Below are 20,268 nucleotides of genomic sequence, written 5' to 3'. Positions count from 1 at the left end.
TGCAGCTGGGCATTTAAAAAAAAAAAAAAAATTGAAAAAAAAAAGTTTATTAAATTTAGCAAACAGGTATGTTTTTCGGATTCAATGATCTGCGTTGAGGCTACACTGATGGGCACAGGTGGGCAGCACTGATCATCAGGGTACTGATAAGTGCCGATATCTTCTCTGACAATTGCCGGTTACAGGCAGTACTTTCCTCATGCAGTGAGAGCGTGAGGAAAGTGCAGCCAATATCCGGCAACTGTATTTACCCAGTGATCTGCTGTGTCATTGGTGTCGGCTGATCACGTGGTAAAAGGCCGCTGTGATTGGCCTTTTACATCACATGATTAGCTGTGTCTGTGGAACACAGCAATCACCAGCGGCACTGGGTGGGGGCATGTTCTGGGAGGACGTCTATGGACGCCCTCCCAGAACTACACAACCATGCTGTAGCCATATTTCGGTTGGGAGGAGGTTAAGCAGAGGCCCTGGGGAATAAAATGTTAAATTTTTGGTAAAAAATAAAGATATTACGCTGAGTAGATGCCAAACATGTCACGCTGTAAAACTGCACATGCCCATGTAATGGTGAAACTTCAGTACATTAAGTTTTCCATGGGCAATGCTTTAAAAGCCTTTACAGGTTACCAGTTTAGAGTTACACAGATGTCTGGCACTAGAATTATTGCTCTTGCTGACGTTTGTAACAATTCCTCACATGTGTGGTGCGATAATCATCTACATATGCATGCAGGACCGCACACGGTTGTACATTCACAAATATAAAAATGTATCTACCAAAGCCTTACCAAAGAATTCTGCATGTTTCGTCCAGGTTTCAGAATCCCATTGAAATCTCAGATCACCTATTGGATCAACTGGGTCTACTGCAACCTTCAGAGCATGGTGCAGCTGAAAGTAGATCTAGAAGAAGAAAGTGGTTAGTGTACGGCTTGTAAAGGAGGTGCGTAGTCCATTGAAACATTAGGATTTACCTACCATTTTTTTGGAAAGCAGCAAAGCAGTGTTATTGCTGCTCTCAAGGGCCCAGGAAGCAAATCTCAGAATGTGTTCTTGCTGCTTCTGTAGTTTGGTCATGTTCCAGTGCTGCTTTTCTAATTTATCCTGATGTCCCTCCGTCACTCTCTAAATACAAAACCAGATCGACAAATTGATGTGAACATAAGACACTTCCTGAGAGTTCCACAACTAGAACAGTTTGGAATGCTAGATCTGCTGCAGGATATTTGTGTGTTAAAACATAACCCAGGGGCACATTATCAGTCAAGCTAGCCATACACAAGACTTCTCTCACTCAGTCCCAAGGAACAAAAGAAAACATCTGATTCCCCCAATGAAGAAAATCTCCTGCTGGCTACTTTATACAGGCAGCAAGGCACTTAGTGCTGTCTGAATTCCTGAAGTGACTACAATGAATAGGATTTCCACCTGGCTCCTATTTTAAAATTGAAGTGTGTTGAACCGAGTGATGGGGCAAACCAGTCAGTCACATTTGCCCCAACTCAGCAGAAATCCTCCAAAATCTGAGCAGTGCATGGCTGGCATCACTAAGCTATTGCAGGAGGGAAAAAGCATGAGCTATTTTGTTTTTGTTCACACTGTCACTCCAATGACTGCCATGGAGCTTCTCATGAAGATCAGGCTCACCCACCTCTCCCCATATACTGTGCCTGCAGTGCGGGTGACCGGAGCAGGCCAAGGTAATACCACATGGAGGCATGTTTATGGCTATACAAAAATGGAGTTTATACTTGCATTAGGCACTGGAAGGGCATGGGAGAAAAGTTAGAAGGGAATGTACCGACAAACTAAAAAGGATTAAGTTCAACTTTGGTAACATGTTACCTTAGATTGTACGCCCCTTGAGGGTTAGGGACGGATGTGAATGTACAATATATATGTTGCACCCTAAATACCGGTGTTAACATGTTGACAAAGATCACCTGCTTGCAACCCCCAATCCATCATTGTGACAGCAAATGAAGGACCTTCTCCCCACAACTGCTGTCAAGACAAACAGTGTGGATGGGTGGGGATCTGCCATATCAGCGCTCTAGTAGTTCATTGATTTTTCCTGGACTTCAGCAACCGTCTGCCTGTAAGGGAGACAGCTGACAGTGGAAAAACCCTGGCATTTCACTCACAATTTGTTTATCATGGGTGCAATGCTTTACTGGCTGTCAGAGCGAAAGAAAAACCAAAGCCAAAAAAAAAAAAAAAACTTCACCTGCAAAAACAAAAACGTTGAACCTGATATTTAGGAGGCTAATGTAAATTAGGCATAACATTTTGAATTTAAGAAACATCAAAAAAAAAAAAAAAAAAAAAAAAAAAAATGGGATTTAAAAATTATTAGCATGTTGATGGCGAACAAGAGGAACCAGGGAAGGCAAAATTAAGATTAAAGCAGCTCCAGAATTTTCTTCCTTTTCTGCAAAGAACTTCTAACTTGAATGGACACCATCAGATTCTTTAAAGATAAGTTCACCTTTGGAACAGGTTACATGTTTCACCCGTTATTTTATGGTGGAACATATAACATGTTCCCATAGGCGCACCTCCCTCTGACAGATAATACGGGGAGACTTCTCCCCATATCATGTGTCAGATTTGAAAACAGCGTGGCCGTGCAGTGCTCCGCCCACACGGCTGCGTTACTCATTCACAGAGTTCTGTGAATGGGTGCCTACAAGTCCCGGCAACCTTAGCGGCTGTGGGCTTGTAGTTTTCAATGAACTACCACGCCATGGAGCACCGCAGTAGTGCATTCAAGCTTCCTGTCAGACTATCTGCTTGGCCGTACATCCCGTATGCCAAGCAGATATTCTGACAGGTCTGCAGGAGAGCTGCATGGCATCCGTGATCTAATGATCGCTGGTGCAATGCTTTAGAGGCTACTTTGGACAAAAATAATAAATGCAATTTTTTTACCTGCAAAAAAATGTGAATTTATTATTTTTGTCCAAAAGGTGGATTCATCCTTTAAAACACACTGAACCGAATGTATAAAAACCAAAACTGTCACAAAAGCAGACAAACCTGCATATCACTAACGAGTAGCTTTCCACGCTTGTTGAGCTCCTTCATGATTTGTAAGATGGCCATTTTCACATCTACTTGTAGCCTTTTCTGCATATCAATCACTTGACGAATCCTACAATCCAAAATTAGTCAAGATTAGCTCACAGGTTAGCAGATGATATGAGAAAAGTCAGCCAAAAGGCCCATCTCCCGTAGAAAGGAAGCAGGTGCACAGACAGCTGGGTGGGTTAGAGTACAAACCAAAATGGATAAATATGAAATGCACGTTAATTTTGTAGGAGGGAGGACTGTAGGCACAACAAAAAAAAAAATTTAAAGTTAAGAGTACAACAAATTCACACAAGACAACAAAAAGCTAGCCTTTTAATGCGGGTCATACATAAATCAAATATCGGCTGGTTCAACATGGAAAGGCCAAGATGATGCCCATCTATAGGAAGGCTGGTTGTACAGAAGTTAAACCACTGATCAACCAGCCTATCAGATTATTTTGTATTTGATTATTGCTGGCGATTATAGCCGCTGGCAGAACACAATAGCTACACGGAAGGCATCTAACCCCCGCCCAACAATAACGAATATGTTTATAGGGAAATTGAGCGATTTCCTTTCCTTCCACCCATGGAAGAAGTCTTATCTATGGCCTGCTTAAAAGGACAAGTTAATCTTTTAGAAAATAAATGCACTATTGCAGGCAAAAATGTATTCTTTTTTTGTCAGTAGATCGCTGTTGTCATGCAGGTCTCCTACAGACCTGTCAATATCTGCTTGCCTATGGGATCTATGGTCAAGCAGATATTCTGAACTTATCCTTTAAGGCAGTCTAATGATAAAGACACTAAGATCAGCCTTGCAAAGACCAGTAGAGCGGTATATTGCCGCAACAGGAACCAGAAGACAGATCTAAGATTTGATAGTCTACGGGATGTCATACTAGACACATTCTTACAGTTTTCCCGTTTGGCTGGTACAACTTTTCCCAAAATTAAGAAACTAGGATTTACATTCTAGTTTAAAAAACAAAACACACAGGAGCTGTAGCGGAAGCAACAAAGTTTCTTGAAGTACTTACGAGTTACGAACATCCTTGGTAGACTTCTGAAGGGAAGTATGTTTTTCACCAAGTCTCTTCACAAGAGCAGACAAGATTTTGCGCTGGTTTTTGACAGCATCCTCAAAAAATTGATACCTGGAAAGTTTAAGACCGTTTACAAATTTCACTTTTAGAATTTATGCATTTACACTTTTCCTTGAAACATTTGAAAAGATGTCAATATGATGTATGTCCCAAGTTAAGCTGCATTGCCTGTAGCCTGTAGAACTGTCCAGGGGCCAACTTCACAGCAAAGCAGGATGTGAACAGCTCTGAGAGATGTAGGCAATGCTGCTGAAAATGGGGCTTATTGTGCATATTACCATAACTAATTTTTCAGAAGCCGGGAGGGACAAGTACACATTCTAAAAGTCACAGAAAATGAACTTTTACTTCTATAGTACAGAGGAAGTACAAAATGAAAGCTTACTGGTGGTCCTTGTGTCCCTGTAGTTGGCAGTCACGGCAGGTCAACGTGTCACAAGTATCACAAAACAGCATGAGAGGCTCCTGCTTATGGACTGGGCAGAATACAGTATGTTCTGACTCCTTTTGGGATCCACCTAATAGAAATAGAAAAGTTTGACATACTTGGAAACTAGCACAGCAAAAAGGAAATGAAGCTAATATTTTCTAGGTCTATGGCCCAAACCATAGATCACAGGCTTCTCCCAGTGCAGCAAAGCTGAGCGTGTCCAGAACCTACCTAATGCATTTTGGAGGGAACATGACATCATGGGGGGGGCCAAGCTCATTTCACTTCACTCTGATTGGTGGATGGTTTTCTTAAATAGTTCTCCAGTTTCTATCACAATTTGTCACATGCCTGATGAAAGGGTCCTGCGAGACTCTGAAATGTTGCCTTGCTGCAACTATGATCGTTCATTAAAACCTTTGGATCCATATTGGTGATCCTTGGTGTGCTTTTTTTCCTTCCAGAACCTACCTAAGCTACCCAAAATCAGACCAAGGCCATTTTCCTAAGAGGATATTGGCACTGCAACAGAAAAATGTCACAGCCACCAATATTCCAAGATGGTAAGACGTGACAAATCAATTGCAACAAAAGTGTCCAGACAAATAAAAACTTCAGAAGTATTTCCTTGTACGTCCCATATCCAAAACCAACAGCAGCAACTCTTCCATTATACTGGCATCATAATATATTGCCTGCCACCAGTCTCTTTGTAGATGAACTACCAGCTTACTGCTTTTGTGGACAGAAAACCCAGCGTGTACACAGTGCAGAGCAAAGGAGCTAGGAATGGTCACTAAAAGTGCAAGTGTTGCAGGACATGACTTTGGGATGATAAAAACTGCCTATGTCACCCCAATATCATGAAGTTCACACCTCAGCATTTTTGCCAAGAGGTCAAAGCGACCCTATGCAGCTTTGAAGCTGAAGACAATGGTGAAAAAGAATGAAGACATTGGGGCTGATTTACTAAAACTGGAGTGCGCAAAATCTGGTGCAGCTCTGCATAGAAACCAATCAGCTTCCAGTTGTTTTTTTTTTTGGTCAAAGCTCAATTGAACAAGCTGAAGCTAGAAGCCGATTGGTTTCTATGCAGAGCTGCACCAGATTTTGTATTCACCAGTAAATCAACCCCATGGCTTTGAACACTAAGATATTGCTGAGGGTAAAATTGCACTATGGATTTTTGGAGCTACATTTGGTTACCCACATACTTCTCACAATGCATGAAAAAGTGAAGATACACTGGTTACCTTTAACTTTGACGGTGTGATCCTTGGTATACTTGACTCGCTGATGGGCTTCCACACAAGTCTCACACAGCCATTCTGTGCACTCCACACAGTAACTATTAGCTATGGCATTGTCCTCACAGCTGGTGCATCTCTGCATTACAAAATAAAATACTATGATTATTTCACAATTTAAACAAAAGTGATGTGAAATGTTAGACAAGGAAAAAGTGCTGGGAACGCTTAAAGCGTAATTATACTCAAAAATTTATATATTGCAGCTTACCAATTAGATGTGGCTGCATTCTATATCTAGGCTCCCTCCCCCCATTTTCACCTGGTGATACCTCCTGTATTAAAGGGGCGCCCTCTCTGAATGAAGGACTACATTTGGAGAACAGCATTGTCAGTCTGGGGGAAGAGAAGTGTTAGATTTAAAGCAACACATCTAGCCTTTACCTAGAGCACAGTGGCTAAATGGTTATTACTTTCGCTTGCAGCAGTATAGTTGTTGGTTCAAATCCCAGACATGGTACCCACCTGCCTGGAGTTTGCATGTTGTCCCAGTGCCTGCATGGGTTTCCTCCAGGTACTTGTTTCCTCCCACACTCCAAAGCTGGTGGGTTAATTGGCTCCTGTCTAAAACACCCCTAGTATGTGTATGTATGAATATAAGTTAGGGACCTTAGATTGTACGCCCCTTGAGGGTTAGGGACTGCTGAGAATGTAATAGATTAGTGCTGTGTAAACTGACAGAGCTATAGCTGTAATGAAAAAAGCTGATCATTGTATGCACCCTTCTCAGTGGTAAATGTTTTATCTCATCCCTGTAACTGATACAATCTACAAGAGCTTGTTCTTTTAAAAAGGCTGGATCAGCTGGTGAAAATAAACGAAAGCCTAATCTAAAAAAAAGAAAAGAAAACTAAAGCAACCACATCTAAAAATTAGTATGTTGCAAAATAAATGTTTGCTTTTGAGTTTAATATCCCTTTAAAACTGCCTTTCTCCATGGAAGAATATAAGAAAAAAAAAATTCCCCATAGTAATCTGCTGCAAACTATGGTGTTCTGATAGCCGCCTCCGTCAAATTATCCAAACCGGGCTTGCATCTGATCAGAAGCAGGCACTGTGCAGCTGAGAATTTTCTGTCTAAGGTGTCCGTTTATGAACTAGCGGTAATCGATCACTGCTCAGTTCTCCTGTGAATGCAGTTTATGAAGCAGGCCTCCAAACGCTGGAGAACGGCCTCCAAACGCTGGAGAACGGCCTCCAAACGCTGGAGAACGGCCTCCAAACGCTGGAGAACGGCCTCCAAACGCTGGAGAACGGCCTCCAAACGCTGGAGAACGGCCTCCAAACGCTGGAGAACGGCTGATTTTACTATAATCTCGTGAGATTATAGTAAAAGAAAAGTTTACTAAGCAGAAGTAAATTATCTCTGCTTAGTTTGCGGTCCCTCTGATTCTCCAGCTCTGGGCTGGAGAATCTGGAGGGAGAACACAGATCTCCAGTGAAGGGCTGACATGATCTCCTGAGTGTCAAACTGTGAATGACCAGAGAATAGCTGAGATCCGTTGAATTGCAGCTATTCTCTGTGTCATAAACGGACACCTAACTCCTTCAATCTTTCCTTGATGGATATCAGCTGGGAGGGCTACCCACTGAGCAAATTCGCTCCAAGTATGGTCGCTTAACCACTTCGCTCTGGTGCCTCCCAGCCCTTTGTTTCAGAAGCAGGCAGGGTTTTAGGGTCATGTGACCGCCATGATTCGCGGTCACAGGATCGGAAAAGGTCTGAATCGAAACCTGTGAGTCACAGACATATGTGCTGGGAGCGCGGGCTCTCAGTACATATGTATTTTCTAATTGCGCGCAAATATGCAGCCGCTCAACATCAAGGGGTTAAGGTATCTATGGCTCTCACACAAGGCAGGCAGTCATGACAGATCAACACATTTTTGTTCTGTACCCATTTACCTAGGAAGATGGATCATACACCCCCCCCCCCCCCCCCCAATGAAAGCCAAGAGAAAATTTGATCTAAATTCTGCTGTAGTTAAACAATTTTTTTTTTTATACAAATAACTTTTTAAATGGTCTTACGTGAATAGTCTCTGCTGCTTGATCGGATGCAGAATCCTCTCTAAGGAAGTAGTTGTCAACCAGGTCCCTCTGTAAGCACTGATTCTTACACACGGGACAATTAACCACAGCTGGAAATGAAATTAAAAAAAAGACATTAAGCAGATGCCAGAATTTAGCACAGAACATCTTATGTGATTGAGAAATGAATGCCCAAGTGCCCTGGACTTTCATAATATTAACAAAAAAAAAAAAAAGGTAACATAATTTGGCCATACAGTCTCCTTCAGTTTTACCAACAGCTATAGTATGCAAGGGCCTGCATGGCACCTGAATTGAGCCGGTAACCCAGGTTTATGAATACTTCGCCTGTGCCTTGTACTATACAATTTAGATGATTGCTTAAAGTGGTTCTAAAAGCAGAATCTCAACCTTTTCAACACAGAGGAACTCTTGAAATAAAGTTTCCAGTCTCAGGGAACCCCTGCTAAAAATTACAATACATGTACAATTTGTGATACATTAGCGATGATCATGGAGAAGAATTACCCCCCTTACAGATTAAAAAAGAGAAGTGGAGTGAGTGGGAACGTATCGGAGAGGCAAAAATTGCTCAAGAAACACAACAACCTCTGGGTGCTATGGAACCCCCATTCTAAAAGATTAAAAGGTTTTGTTTTTGTTTTTTTTAACCTTAATGCATTAAGGTGTAAAAAAAAACAAAAAAAAAACCCACCCCTATGTGATGCTCCCCTCCTCCAGCCTTATCTTGATCCAGTGATGTGCATGACAGCAGCCGGGTCTCTCTCACTGGCTGCTGCCAATCACAGCCAGTGAGCCAATGAGGAGAGAGTGGGAACAGGGCTGAGCAATGCTCAGTTTGTGAATGGACAATATCCATTCACAGGGGTGAGCCTGCTCAAGTGGGGAAGAAGGAGCCAAGATTGGTGTGCACTGTGCAAACCTATTGCACAGAGCAGGTAAGTATAACATGTTTAGGTACACCCACATTACACGGCTAGCAAACCATACAAAACTGCTACATGTAGATAGACCTTACAAGTCTGTTGAAGCACCAGAACAAAAATTGGCTACACACCAACACCACGCTTTCTGGATAAAACAGGATCTCATTGGTACCATGACACAAATCACTGAGTCACAACTCAAACCAATATTAGATCTAAAAATTAAATGCTGGTGTAAAAACAAAAACAAACCCAACACCTCCCCCCCACGGGATTTAAAGAAAAATAAATAAAGAGGATAAGAACCGCCACTCTCAAAATCTCCCTGCAGCAGTCCCAGGATAACCATATGGGCCCCAAGAACCAAAGGAGGCTGATGGCTGTGCAAGACTTGTACTAGCAGCGGTCATAAGGCCAACTGAGTGCCAGGCAAAAACACCTTCAAGGAACAAACCATTATGGAAGCAAAAAAAAATCCCTTAGTTTAGACGATAACCCAGTTAACTGATTCCTGTCCGCCCTATAGCAGGAGTGCACCGAAATTTCAGTGGCCGAATAGTTTCGGCCCAAAACACCCCGATCAGCTGATTAAAAAAAAAAAAAAAAATGCACCGATACATGTGCCAGAAAAAAAAAACCACTCCCCGTCGCCGCTGCTGTCCCTTGCCACCACCTACCAACTGCCACTCTGTAGTTCTCAGCCTTACCTGAGAAACCAAACAATCCCAGCGCTGGGCATAGAGATGAGTGAAGGAAAGATGGCCTCCACTCATCCCTATGCCCTTGGAGTACCCAAGTGATGTCACTTCCTGCATCTTGTAAATAAGGCCTTTTTTTTTTTTTAAACTACTAGATCTAATGCTTTACGTTGTAGGAGAGATATTGGGTCTTATTTACCCCATATCTCTCCATAAAGAGAAGAGGACCTGTCAATTATTTCTATCACAAGGGATGCATGCATTCCTTGTGATAGGAATAAAAGTGATTTTTTCTTCTTTTAAAGGACAGTGCAAAAAAAAAAAAAAAAAAAAAAAAGGTAAGTTTAACTAGTAGCCGTCCGCAGATAGCCGAATGACGGCTGCACTGCGGCCGGCCAGTTCTGAGTGGACGTCAAATGACGTCCCCCCAGAACGCGCTTTCCTACGGACACAGCTGATCACGTGATGTGGTAAAAGGCCAATCACAGCGGCCTTTTACCACCTGATCAGCGGTGTCCAATGACACGCTGATCAGAGGGAAATGCAAGTGCCGGTTCTCGGCTGCACTTTCCTCACGCTGTCAGATCGTGAGGAAAGTACTGCCGAGAACCGGCAGTTGTCAGAGCGGGGATCGGTGCCCTGATGATCGGTGCCCTGATGATCGGTGCCCTGATGATCGGTGCCCTGATGATCGGTGCCCTGATGATCGGTGCCCTGATGATCGGTGCCCTGATGATCGGTGCCCTGATGATCGGTGCCCTGATGATCGGTGCCCTGATGATCGCCGCCCACTAGCGCCGCCCAGCAGTGCGCCCACTAGCGCCGCCCAGCAGTGCGCCCACTAGCGCCGCCCATCAGCGCCGCCTCATCAACGCACATCAGCGAAGGAGAAAAATTGCCTGTTTGAAAAATTTTATAATAGAAACAAAGAAACTTTTTTTTTTCTTCAAATTGTTTGCACTTTTTTTTATTTATAGCGCAAAAAGTAAAGCGCCCAGTGGCGATTAAATACCACCAAAAGAAAGCTCTATTTGTGAGAAAAAAATGATCAAAATTTCATATGGGTACAATGTTGCATGACCGTGCAATTGTCAAAGTGCGGCAGCGCTGAAAGCTGAAAATTGGCCTGGTAAATAAGGGGGTATAAGTGCCTGGTAGGCAAGTGGTTAAAGTGCCCCCGACCCATGTGGCCACCAAAAGAAAGCTCAATTCATGGGGAGGGATGTAAATTTCATTTGGGTGCAGCGTTGCATGACCATGCTGCGCAAACTGTTGGCGCTATATAGATCCTGTATAATAATAATCAGTTAAAGTAACGCAGCGCCGTAACGGAAAAAATGGCCTGGTCAGGAGGGGGGGGGGGGGTAAATCCTCTGGAAGGCAAGTGGTTCAAGTATGTGAACCTTGTAAAAAAGTAAAAAGATGTAACTATACAGTTTCAATTCTGCCTTAGTATACATTTAAAAGAGGAAGGTTGTGACTGGGTTTAGATCTACTTTACATCTGCTACTGTTGAAACTATTCTGTGCTCACAGAATGAAACTGGAAGTCCTGAACTTCTCTCCACATAAATGTAACATGAACAGCCTAAGATAAGGACTGACTATGGTACCAATGTGCAAGATTGAGGATTCCATGTCTCGACAGAAGAGACAAAATATTCATTATCCCCCCCCCCCCCCCCCACGAACAACTGGAAAAAGTTCATTAGAGTTTACATTGTGTTATTTGACGGGATTTTAACCAAAAATGCCAATAGTATATGAAGTACTGTAAATATTTGCATAAGTAATCTGGGTTTTATATTACTACATTCAATTTCCATACTTCTATATATTTTATCTATATTAAATTGGTTTGAACAATACAGATTGTTATATATACACTATATTGCTAAAAGTATTGGACCGCCTGCCTTTCCACGCACATGACCTTTAATGGCCCCCCAGTCTTAGTCCGTAGGGTTCAATATTGAGTTGGCCCCGCCCTTTGCAGCTATAACCGCTTCAACTCTTCTGGGAAGGCCGTCCACAAGGTTTAGGAGGGTGTCTATGGGAAGGTTGGACCATTCTTCCAGAAGCACATTTGTCAGGTCAGGCACTGATGTCGGGGGAGGAGGCCTGGCTCGCAGTCTCCGCTCTACTTCATCCCAAAGGTGTTCTATGGGGTTGAGGTCAGGACTCTGTGCAGGACAGTCAAGTTCCTCCACCCCAAACTGGCTCCTCCATGTCTTTATGGACCTTGCTTTGTGCACTGGTGGGCAGTCATGTTGGAACAGGAAGGGGCCATCCCCAAACTCTTCCTACATAGTTGGGAGCATGAAATTGTCCAAAATGTCTTGGTATGTTGCAGCCTTAAGAGTTCCCTTCACTGGAACTAGATGGCCAAGCCCAACCCCTGAAAAACAACCCCACACCCCTCCAAACTTTACACAACGCAGTCAGGCAAGTACCGTTCTCCTGGTAACTAAACCCAGACACATCCTTCGGATTGCCAAACAGAGAAGCGTGATTGGTTACTCCAGAGAACACGTCTCCCCTGCTCTAGAGTCCAGTGGCGGCGTGCTTTACACCATGGCAGCCGATGCTTTGCATTGCACTTGGTGATGGAAGGCTTGGATGCAGCTGCTCGGCCATGGAAACCCATTCCATGAAGCTCTCTACACACTGTTGTTGGGCTCATCTGAAGGCCACACCAAGTTTGGAGGTCTTTAGCTATTGACTCTGCAGACAGTTGGCAACTTCTGCGCTTCAGCATGCGCTGACCCCGCTCTGTCATGTGATGTGGCCTACCAATTGGTGGCTGAGTTGATGTTCCCAGTTGCTTCCACTTTGTTATAATCCCACTAACAGTTGAGCGTGGAATATTTAGTAGCCAGGAAATGTCACGGATGGACTTATTGCACAGGTGACCACCTATCAGGGGACCACGCTTGGAGTCACTGAGCTGAGAGCGACCCATTCTTTCACCAATGTTTGTAGAAGCAGTCTGCATGCCTAGGGGCTTAATTCTATACACCTGTGTCCATGGAGGGGATTAGAACACCTGAATCACATGATTTGAGGGGTGTCCCAATAAATTTGGAAATAGTGTATTTCGTATATCATGTTTTCAATTATATAAATATTTTGAGATTACATGAAAACATCTGTATTCTATGGAAGAATTTAAATTAAGAGGTCTCAGTACAAATGACCTCAGCGAATGTCTAAGATGTAAAGATAGAAACTTTCATAAACACATTTTAAGTGACACTGGTCCCAGTTTGTCTAACTAGTCCTGTCAAAAAAGAGCGACTACCTTTCAAGTTTTTCATTCCAACTGAAGGTTAGAGGTCAACTATTGACATGGCATGAGGTTGTAGGGAAACTTCAAAATTACTCCTAATCCTATACTGCCCCCTTCAGGTAATTGGGACCATTGAGTGACTTCATAATTAGGCGAGATAAGCTTTACCTGGCTAGGTTTGTTGGGGGTTAGGAGACCGTGTTGTCCCTTGTCTCCCTGTTTTTTTGTCAAACACAGAAGTGACCTGACATCAATGATACTATAGAATCTATATTGGTAACATAGAACTAATTTTTCGGCTAAACTGTTTAGCCTGATATCAGTAACTGTTAGCACCAGAGTTGATATGAAGATAAATTATACTGCAGTTACTATTATTTCAATTCATTTCTCTGGGGGGGAGGATTCTCTTTGGATTATCCCCGAAGCGGATTTTAGCCTGTCAATGGTTTAGTTGGGTACATATGACAAAGTAGACAACTTAGTGGAACATTTGTTCTTGACCTCACACAGATTCTAAACTTAATGGATTGTCCTGTGTATGGTATTCTAAATTCACGCCTATGGTACAAGGAGCTTTGAATATCTGGTTGTAGAGATCACGTGGTCAATCTGCAGAACCTCATATTCTGCCGAGTTACTGATCGCCTATTGTGCTGCATTTTTAGACAGCCGGTTCCATTTCATTAACCAATTGCCTACTGGGCACTTTTACCCCTTTCCTGCCCAGGCCAGCTTTCCATGCTAACGCAATTTGAATGACAGTTGTACACTCATGCAACATTGTACCCATATGAATTTTTTTTTTCTTTAAACACACAAATAGAGCTTTCTTTTGGTGGTATTTAATCACCAAGTTTATTTTTTGCACAAAAAAAGAAAAAAAAAAAAAAAAAAAAAAAGATTGCAAAATTTTAGAATAAAAACTAAGAAAAGCTTGTTTTTCTTCAAAATTTTCAGGAGGTAATTTTTCTCCTTCACAGATTTGCACGGATGAGGCGACCCCAATGAGGCGGCACGGATAATTAGTGCCCCGATTACCAGTTTAGATGTCTGCTTTGACAGTTGCCAGTTATCGGCAGTACTTTACTCACAATGTCACAGCGTGAGGAAAGTACTGCCAGATAACCTGCAAATGTATTTACATGGTGATCAACTGTGATTGGACATGGTAAAAGGCCACTGATTGGCCTTTTACCGTATCATGGGATCAGGTGTGTCCAAAGGACACAGCTATCACAGAGTGGCAGGGGCGCACCACGGGGGGCACATTCTGGGAGAACGTCGCGACACCCTCCCAGAACTAGTCGACCTCGCTGTAGCCATCATATGGCTTTAGTGTGGTCAAGAAGTGGTTGATATTGGATATTTGCTGGTTTGAAATGGGTACCATTATTTTTGATTAGAGAATTGAATTGCTATTTTGATTTGGTTATTTTATCACCAATTATATTTTAAAGCGATACTAAAGGCTTAACATTTTCTTCTAAAAATAACAAACATGCTATACTTGCCTGCTGTGTTCAGTGGTTTTGCAGTGTAGCCTGGATCCTCCTCTTAGGTTCCCCCACAGGCTCTCCTGGACCCTCCCTCCTGTTCAGTGCCCTCAAAGCAAGCAGGGGTATGGGGGTACCTGCCGCTCCATGTGTCCATTCACACATGGAGCTGCAGCTTGGCCCCAGCCCCTCTTCTCATTGGCTCCCGCTGCTGTCTCAGCCAATGAGGAGAGGGAGTCCTGGGACAGCCAAGACTCCAGTGCACATCACTGGATGGAGAAGGCGCTTAGGTGAGTATTAGGGGGGCTATTGCACAGAGGTGGTTTTTAATTTTCAATAGAATGAAGGTAAAAGCTCAAGGTTTTTACAACCAGTTTAACCACTTCAAGTCCGGACACTTTCACCCCCTTCCTGCCCAGGCCAATTTACAGCTTTGGACAACAATTGTGCGGTCATGCAACACCATCTGTATGAATTTTGTAGCATTTTTTTGAGACAGAAAAAAAAAAAAAAACAAAAAAAAAAACAACTTTATTTTGGTGGTATTGATTCACCACTGGGATTTTTTTTGCTACATAAATGAAATAGTCCAAAAATCTTGGGGAAAAAAATTCTTGTAAAATTTTGCAAATAAATCCTTCATAAATCTTGGCCAAAATGTATTCAGCTATCTTTTTAATGTAAAAAAAAAAAAAAAAAAAAAACACTAAACTAAAATTAGTTTATAACCAAAAATTATAATTTTGCTAAATTTACATTTAGATTTCTTTATTTTTTTTTAAACATACTGTCACCCTAGCAGTGGGGGGGTGATGAAGATTTCTTTTTTTTTTTTTTTTTACACCGACTGCTTTTACACCCATAAAGGCTGTAAAAGCAATAATTTCTCCTCTGTCTGCATTCTTGCAGCCATTGAGAAATACTGTGCGAGCTGTGATTGGTCACAGCTCGTCACATGGTACAATGCTGTTGTGAATGGCCTTGTACCATGTGACCTCTGATCATTCAGAGATTTCACAAGTAGTAAGTAATGTCAGGAAGTGACATCTTGCTTACTACTATTTATGTGATCGCTGATTGGCCAATCACTGACCACATGAATCGGGACCTCACACAGATGTCCCGTACAGCGATCGGAGGACACAGCAGGCACTGGATCGTGGTGTTGCATGCTCCCAGGGAGCGCCCACAGGCAGGGAATCCAGGTGCCATTTATAATCGTCAACCCGCTTCAGCACTGCTCCCATCCAGCCATGTACATGGGCCAGACAGGAAGTGGTCAAAGTACCATTTTGTACTGATTTTTTTATTAATATAGATTTTTTTCTTATTTTTTTATTTCCTCTTCAAATTGGCACAAAAAAAAATAACTGATTATCAGTTTGTGAGGGACAGCAGAAATATTTTTATTTTTGTGTTTGTTTTGTTTGTGGCCAACAGTCAGCTTGTCTGCTTTGTTTATAATTTGAAGTCCTGTGGCCTGCAGGGGGTGGGAGGTGAGAGTTATCCCAGTAGGGAGCGCAGACAGCATGGTTCCTGTGGCTGTGCAAAGCTAGACGTGTCGGCACCGTGAGCCTGGTCACTTGAAAGGGCCATATACTGTGTCCCTATGGGGGGAGAAGGACTCTTAGTATGGGAGAGCTTGAGTGAGGATGGACAGAGCTGTTCCTGCCTGAGCCCTAACTAGGAGATGCATTGAACTGTGCTTTTGTGCACTGCTGGGACTGGTGGTCCTATATTGCCTGTGTAGTCTTGAAGCTGCGGCCAAGACACAGCCCTCTGCAGACCCGTGAGGAGTTTGTGCCTATCTGCCTAGACTTCCTCTGGTGAGGCCACTGCTCACTGGTGAGTGCCTGGACCTCTGCTGGGTGCCCCGAGTACCCGGCCTGCAGGGCTGCCTTCTGCTGGGTGCCCCGAGTACCCGGCCTGCAGGGCTGCCTTCTGCTGGGTGCCCCGAGTACCCGGCCTGCAGGGCTGCCTTCTGCTGGGTGCCCCGAGTACCCGGCCTGCAGGGCTGCCTTCTGCTGGGTGCCCCGAGTACCCGGCCTGCAGGGCTGCCTTCTGCTGGGTGCCCCGAGTACCCGGCCTGCAGGGCTGCCTTCTGCTGGGTGCCCCGAGTACCCGGCCTGCAGGGCTGCCTTCTGCTGGGTGCCCCGAGTACCCGGCCTGCAGGGCTGCCTTCTGCTGGGTGCCCCGAGTACCCGGCCTGCAGGGCTGCCTTCTGCTGGGTGCCCCGAGTACCCGGCCTGCAGGGCTGCCTTCTGCTGGGTGCCCCGAGTACCCGGCCTGCAGGGCTGCCTTCTGCTGGGTGTCCTGATCGTTCCCCATGACAGAGTGCTGTGAGAGGTCTGAGTTGTGGCCAGACCTCACAGCCAAGACCCTGCCTACTGCTGAGTGCCCCTGCAAGCCTGCCCTCTGCTGAACTGCCCTTCTGCTGCGTGCCTGGACTTAACCGTTGTTGCCCTGATCAAGTGTCCCAAATCCCTCAAAAACCTTGTGTGCCCACTGCTCTCCGCGCACGTTCTGTCCCGCCTACACCTCCGTCACACAGTTGATTTATGAAAATTAGTAGGGAATCTCCTCAATTCCAGATCTCTGCCTGTATTCATAAATTATATACTGGTTATTTTTTTTCAGAGCTAAAGTTGTGACAGTACAGGACATCCCAAATACAAAGTTATATACAACTATTGTGCGGAGCTTACATGCTAAACACACAGAAGAACACAACACTAATTTCACAAGCTCAACCAGTAACCCGGTATTCCCTCAAAGAAGCCTGAAGCTCTCGCATTGCGTGGTTTCATTAGAAACAAGTAAAGGAGTGTTATATAAAAGTATAATGTATATAGTCCCAACTTCACACTGTGTACTAATGAGATCTGGAAAAAAGTTTAGGAATAGGAACTAGACTTATTTTTCATGAAGAATGCAAAGCAGAATGCCCATAGACCGAAATACATATATAAAAAAGGTGCAGCGCAAAAAATGAACACACAAATATATATATTCCAAAAGTGATGAATAAAAAAAATATATATAGTGATAGTTCGTGGTCTGCGGTGAGCCTCATATCCGTTCTAGTGCCCAAGCCCGCGACACCTGAACCGTTTTAAGGATGATGTACGCCCTGATGTAGACTACACGGCTTCCTGTCCATTTCTGAGAGGGAAGTAGCAGTCTGGCCGCTCCACATCTGGAGGAAGGGGAGTCCACCAAATGGTCCAGCTCGTCCAACCCTTGTTTATATAACACAAGCGTATTGAAAATACGCATCTGGTGAGTGCGCATTTTCACTATTTGTCACCAGATCACTGGATTGAAAAGTCACTATCAACTTTTGAACAGACCACGAACTATCACTATATATATTTTTTTATTCATCACTTTTGGAATATATAGATTTGTGTGTTCATTTTTTAGCGCTGCGCCTTTTTTATATATGTATTTATGAGGTTTATTCTTTTGGTTACCTTGCGTGTTATAGCAGCTAAATATTATGTTTGCAAGCGCTCACTGATTACCTTTTTTTTCCTTCATAGACTGAAATAGCTGTAGGGACCTGGATTTTAAAGAGGTGGCTCAGTTGGGCGACAGTTTCATGCAGACCAGTTCCAAGTAGCCAACCACACGCTGACAAGCTTAGAAAAATCTACATCTGCATTCGGCTCCCATGATACAGCCGAGGTCCGTACCCCTGCGCGACTCATCATTGCCACCTTGCAAAAAAAAACTCAAGGACCAAAAATGTATATGAATGGGATAACCAAGTACATTTCCAAAATTGTAGAGTATCTGTACTGTCCACATCAACAAGATTCTGCTACTTAAAAAAAAATAAAAAATCAACTTTGTGACTGCCGAGATGTGATTGGAAGTCTGATGAAGGGGCAGGGCAGAACCAAACTCCATTTTCTCAAGAGCGGTTGAGGTTTTGTAACAATTTTCTGTGCCCGTTTGTCCAAGTCTACTTGTAATTAAAATTTTCACTACCCACTTTTGCATCTCCCCCCCTTCCAATCATACAGCCAGTTTGAACGGTGCAAAAAGTGCTGGGCATTCTATGTCAGCAGTATGGGAACAAACAAGTAGGGTTTGGTGTAAGGAGAGAGAAATTAAAGGACACCAATTGCACTCCCACCCAGAGAAAAAAAAAAAAAAAAAAAAGCAGACAACGCACCCCAAATTCCAGCTAAATATTTTGTAAATCTCAAAGATTTCTCTAGATGATGAAAATCAACTGATTCAATCTCCAATTAAAAGCGGATAGTCATTTTACTTTACTGGTGAATATGGAGAGGTCTTGCAATTCATTTTCTAGCAATAAAGGTTTACCAAGTCCAGTCTCAAATTAACTATCTGGTATATAACGCAAGATGCACATAAACGGGTTACAATAAAAACACATGCATTAGCCCAGGTTCACACTAATGCGGTGAGGGAAAACTCTGCGCGCTTCCCACAACATATTCCAATTGCACTGCCCTTGCGACCTGCAGTGGGTATCAGTGCAAACTTGACACCCTAAAGGCAGGACGTGAATGCAGTGCGTTTGCCTGACCTGAATTGCACAGTATTTTTTTATTTCAGGTACTTCTATAGCGCCGTCAATTTACGCAGCACTTTACATATATATTGTACATTCACATCAGTCCCTAACCCTCAAGGGGCGTTCAATCTAAGGTCCCTAACTCACATTCATACATACACATACTAGGGACAATTTAGACAGGAGCCAATTCACCTACCAGCATGTCTTTGGAGTGTGGAAGAAAACCAGAGTACCCGGAGGAAACCCACACAGGCACAGGGAGAACATGCAAACTCCAGGCAGGTGGTGTTGTGGTTGGGATTCGAACCAGTGACCCTAGTACTGCCAGGCGGAAGTGCTAACCATTTAGCCACTGCGCTGCCCTACAAAACGACAGCGTGACCCAGTTGCAGTGTGGCTCCAAAAAAGGTGTATGCACGTCTTTTGGTGTGATGAATGGGTTCAAATCGCACAGAACTGAACCGCATGTGAATTGCACAGGAATGCGAAGCGGTTCCTGTGCGATTCACTGCGTGAACTGAGGCTTAACATTCTGGACCAAATCTAACACACAATTGGGCACCTCTAAAGATGATGGATGTGATCTCCCAGGCCTTGACCACAAATTTTGTACGACTTATAAACTTGCTTTATAAAGTACATTGGGGAGTCCTATATGTCACAATAACTTTAAAAAAATGTCACCCCATGTAGAGCACCCAGACCCCCCTATAATTTCTGTACTTACAGACCAGGAAAGGTGGCAACTTCACACCTTGATGGTGATGTGGTCAGTCATTGGCTTCCATGCCCAAATCACAGGGGAGCTGGTGTCAGGAATGGACTGGCCAATGGTGGTGGGACTCACCTGCCTTGTGGGCTGCAGTACCAGGGCTGGCCAGCGGGTGCTCTCAGCAACCAGAAGCTCACTCCTGCAATCAGCCATCACCTGAGGTTGATTGCAGGAGGTGTATTTAAGGAATGGCCAGACCTGCAGTCAGTGCCTTGGTGTGTTTCCCATGTGCCCTGTTTCCTGTATCCTGTCTCCTGCCTGCTCGACTCTCCTGCTTGACTAATAGAACTCCGCCTGCACTGGCCTAGGCTATTCCTGACCATTCTTCTGCCTGCTCCCGTTGTACCTTTCTGCCTGATTGTTCCTGACCCGGCCTGCCTGACTACTCCACCTCTCAAGCCCTGACTGCACCTGTACCTATTAGTTTAAGGTTTGTTTTGCACTGTTTGTTTATTTTGTGCAGCTCATAAATATTATTTAATCATTTTTGAAGCCTGCTGCTTCCCTGTGTCAGTCCACACATCTCTGGTCATATCGGGATCCCTGACAGCTGGCCCCATGCAC

The 20,268-nt window shown here is 43.8% G+C and overlaps 1 protein-coding gene and 1 non-coding gene across 2 annotated transcripts in view; both read right to left on the bottom strand.

Moving 5' to 3' along the window:
• The window catches only part of TRIM28 (tripartite motif containing 28), a 40,571-nt gene that overhangs the window by 10,515 nt on the left and 9,788 nt on the right, over positions 1-20,268 (bottom strand). The window contains exons 2-8 of the mRNA XM_089658992.1: positions 7,952-8,061; positions 5,867-5,999; positions 4,569-4,701; positions 4,118-4,234; positions 3,043-3,157; positions 982-1,128; positions 792-906 (exon numbers count right to left, since the gene is read on the bottom strand). Coding sequence (XP_089515118.1) covers positions 792-906; positions 982-1,128; positions 3,043-3,157; positions 4,118-4,234; positions 4,569-4,701; positions 5,867-5,999; positions 7,952-8,061 — 870 coding nt within the window. The remainder of the gene's footprint in view (positions 1-791; positions 907-981; positions 1,129-3,042; positions 3,158-4,117; positions 4,235-4,568; positions 4,702-5,866; positions 6,000-7,951; positions 8,062-20,268) is intronic.
• Positions 17,958-18,099, bottom strand: LOC149440052 (small nucleolar RNA SNORD94). The gene has a single exon (XR_016307798.1). It is a non-coding gene; the product is annotated as a small nucleolar RNA SNORD94 (small nucleolar RNA).

The sequence above is a fragment of the Staurois parvus genome, unplaced genomic scaffold (assembly GCF_062004578.1).
Source record: "Staurois parvus isolate SC_StPar_1 unplaced genomic scaffold, SC_StPar_1.0 ptg001122l, whole genome shotgun sequence".
NCBI classification, from domain to species: Eukaryota; Metazoa; Chordata; class Amphibia; order Anura; family Ranidae; genus Staurois; species Staurois parvus.
Note: the sequence above shows the minus strand (reverse complement) of the source record. Positions and strands in the feature narration are given on the sequence as shown.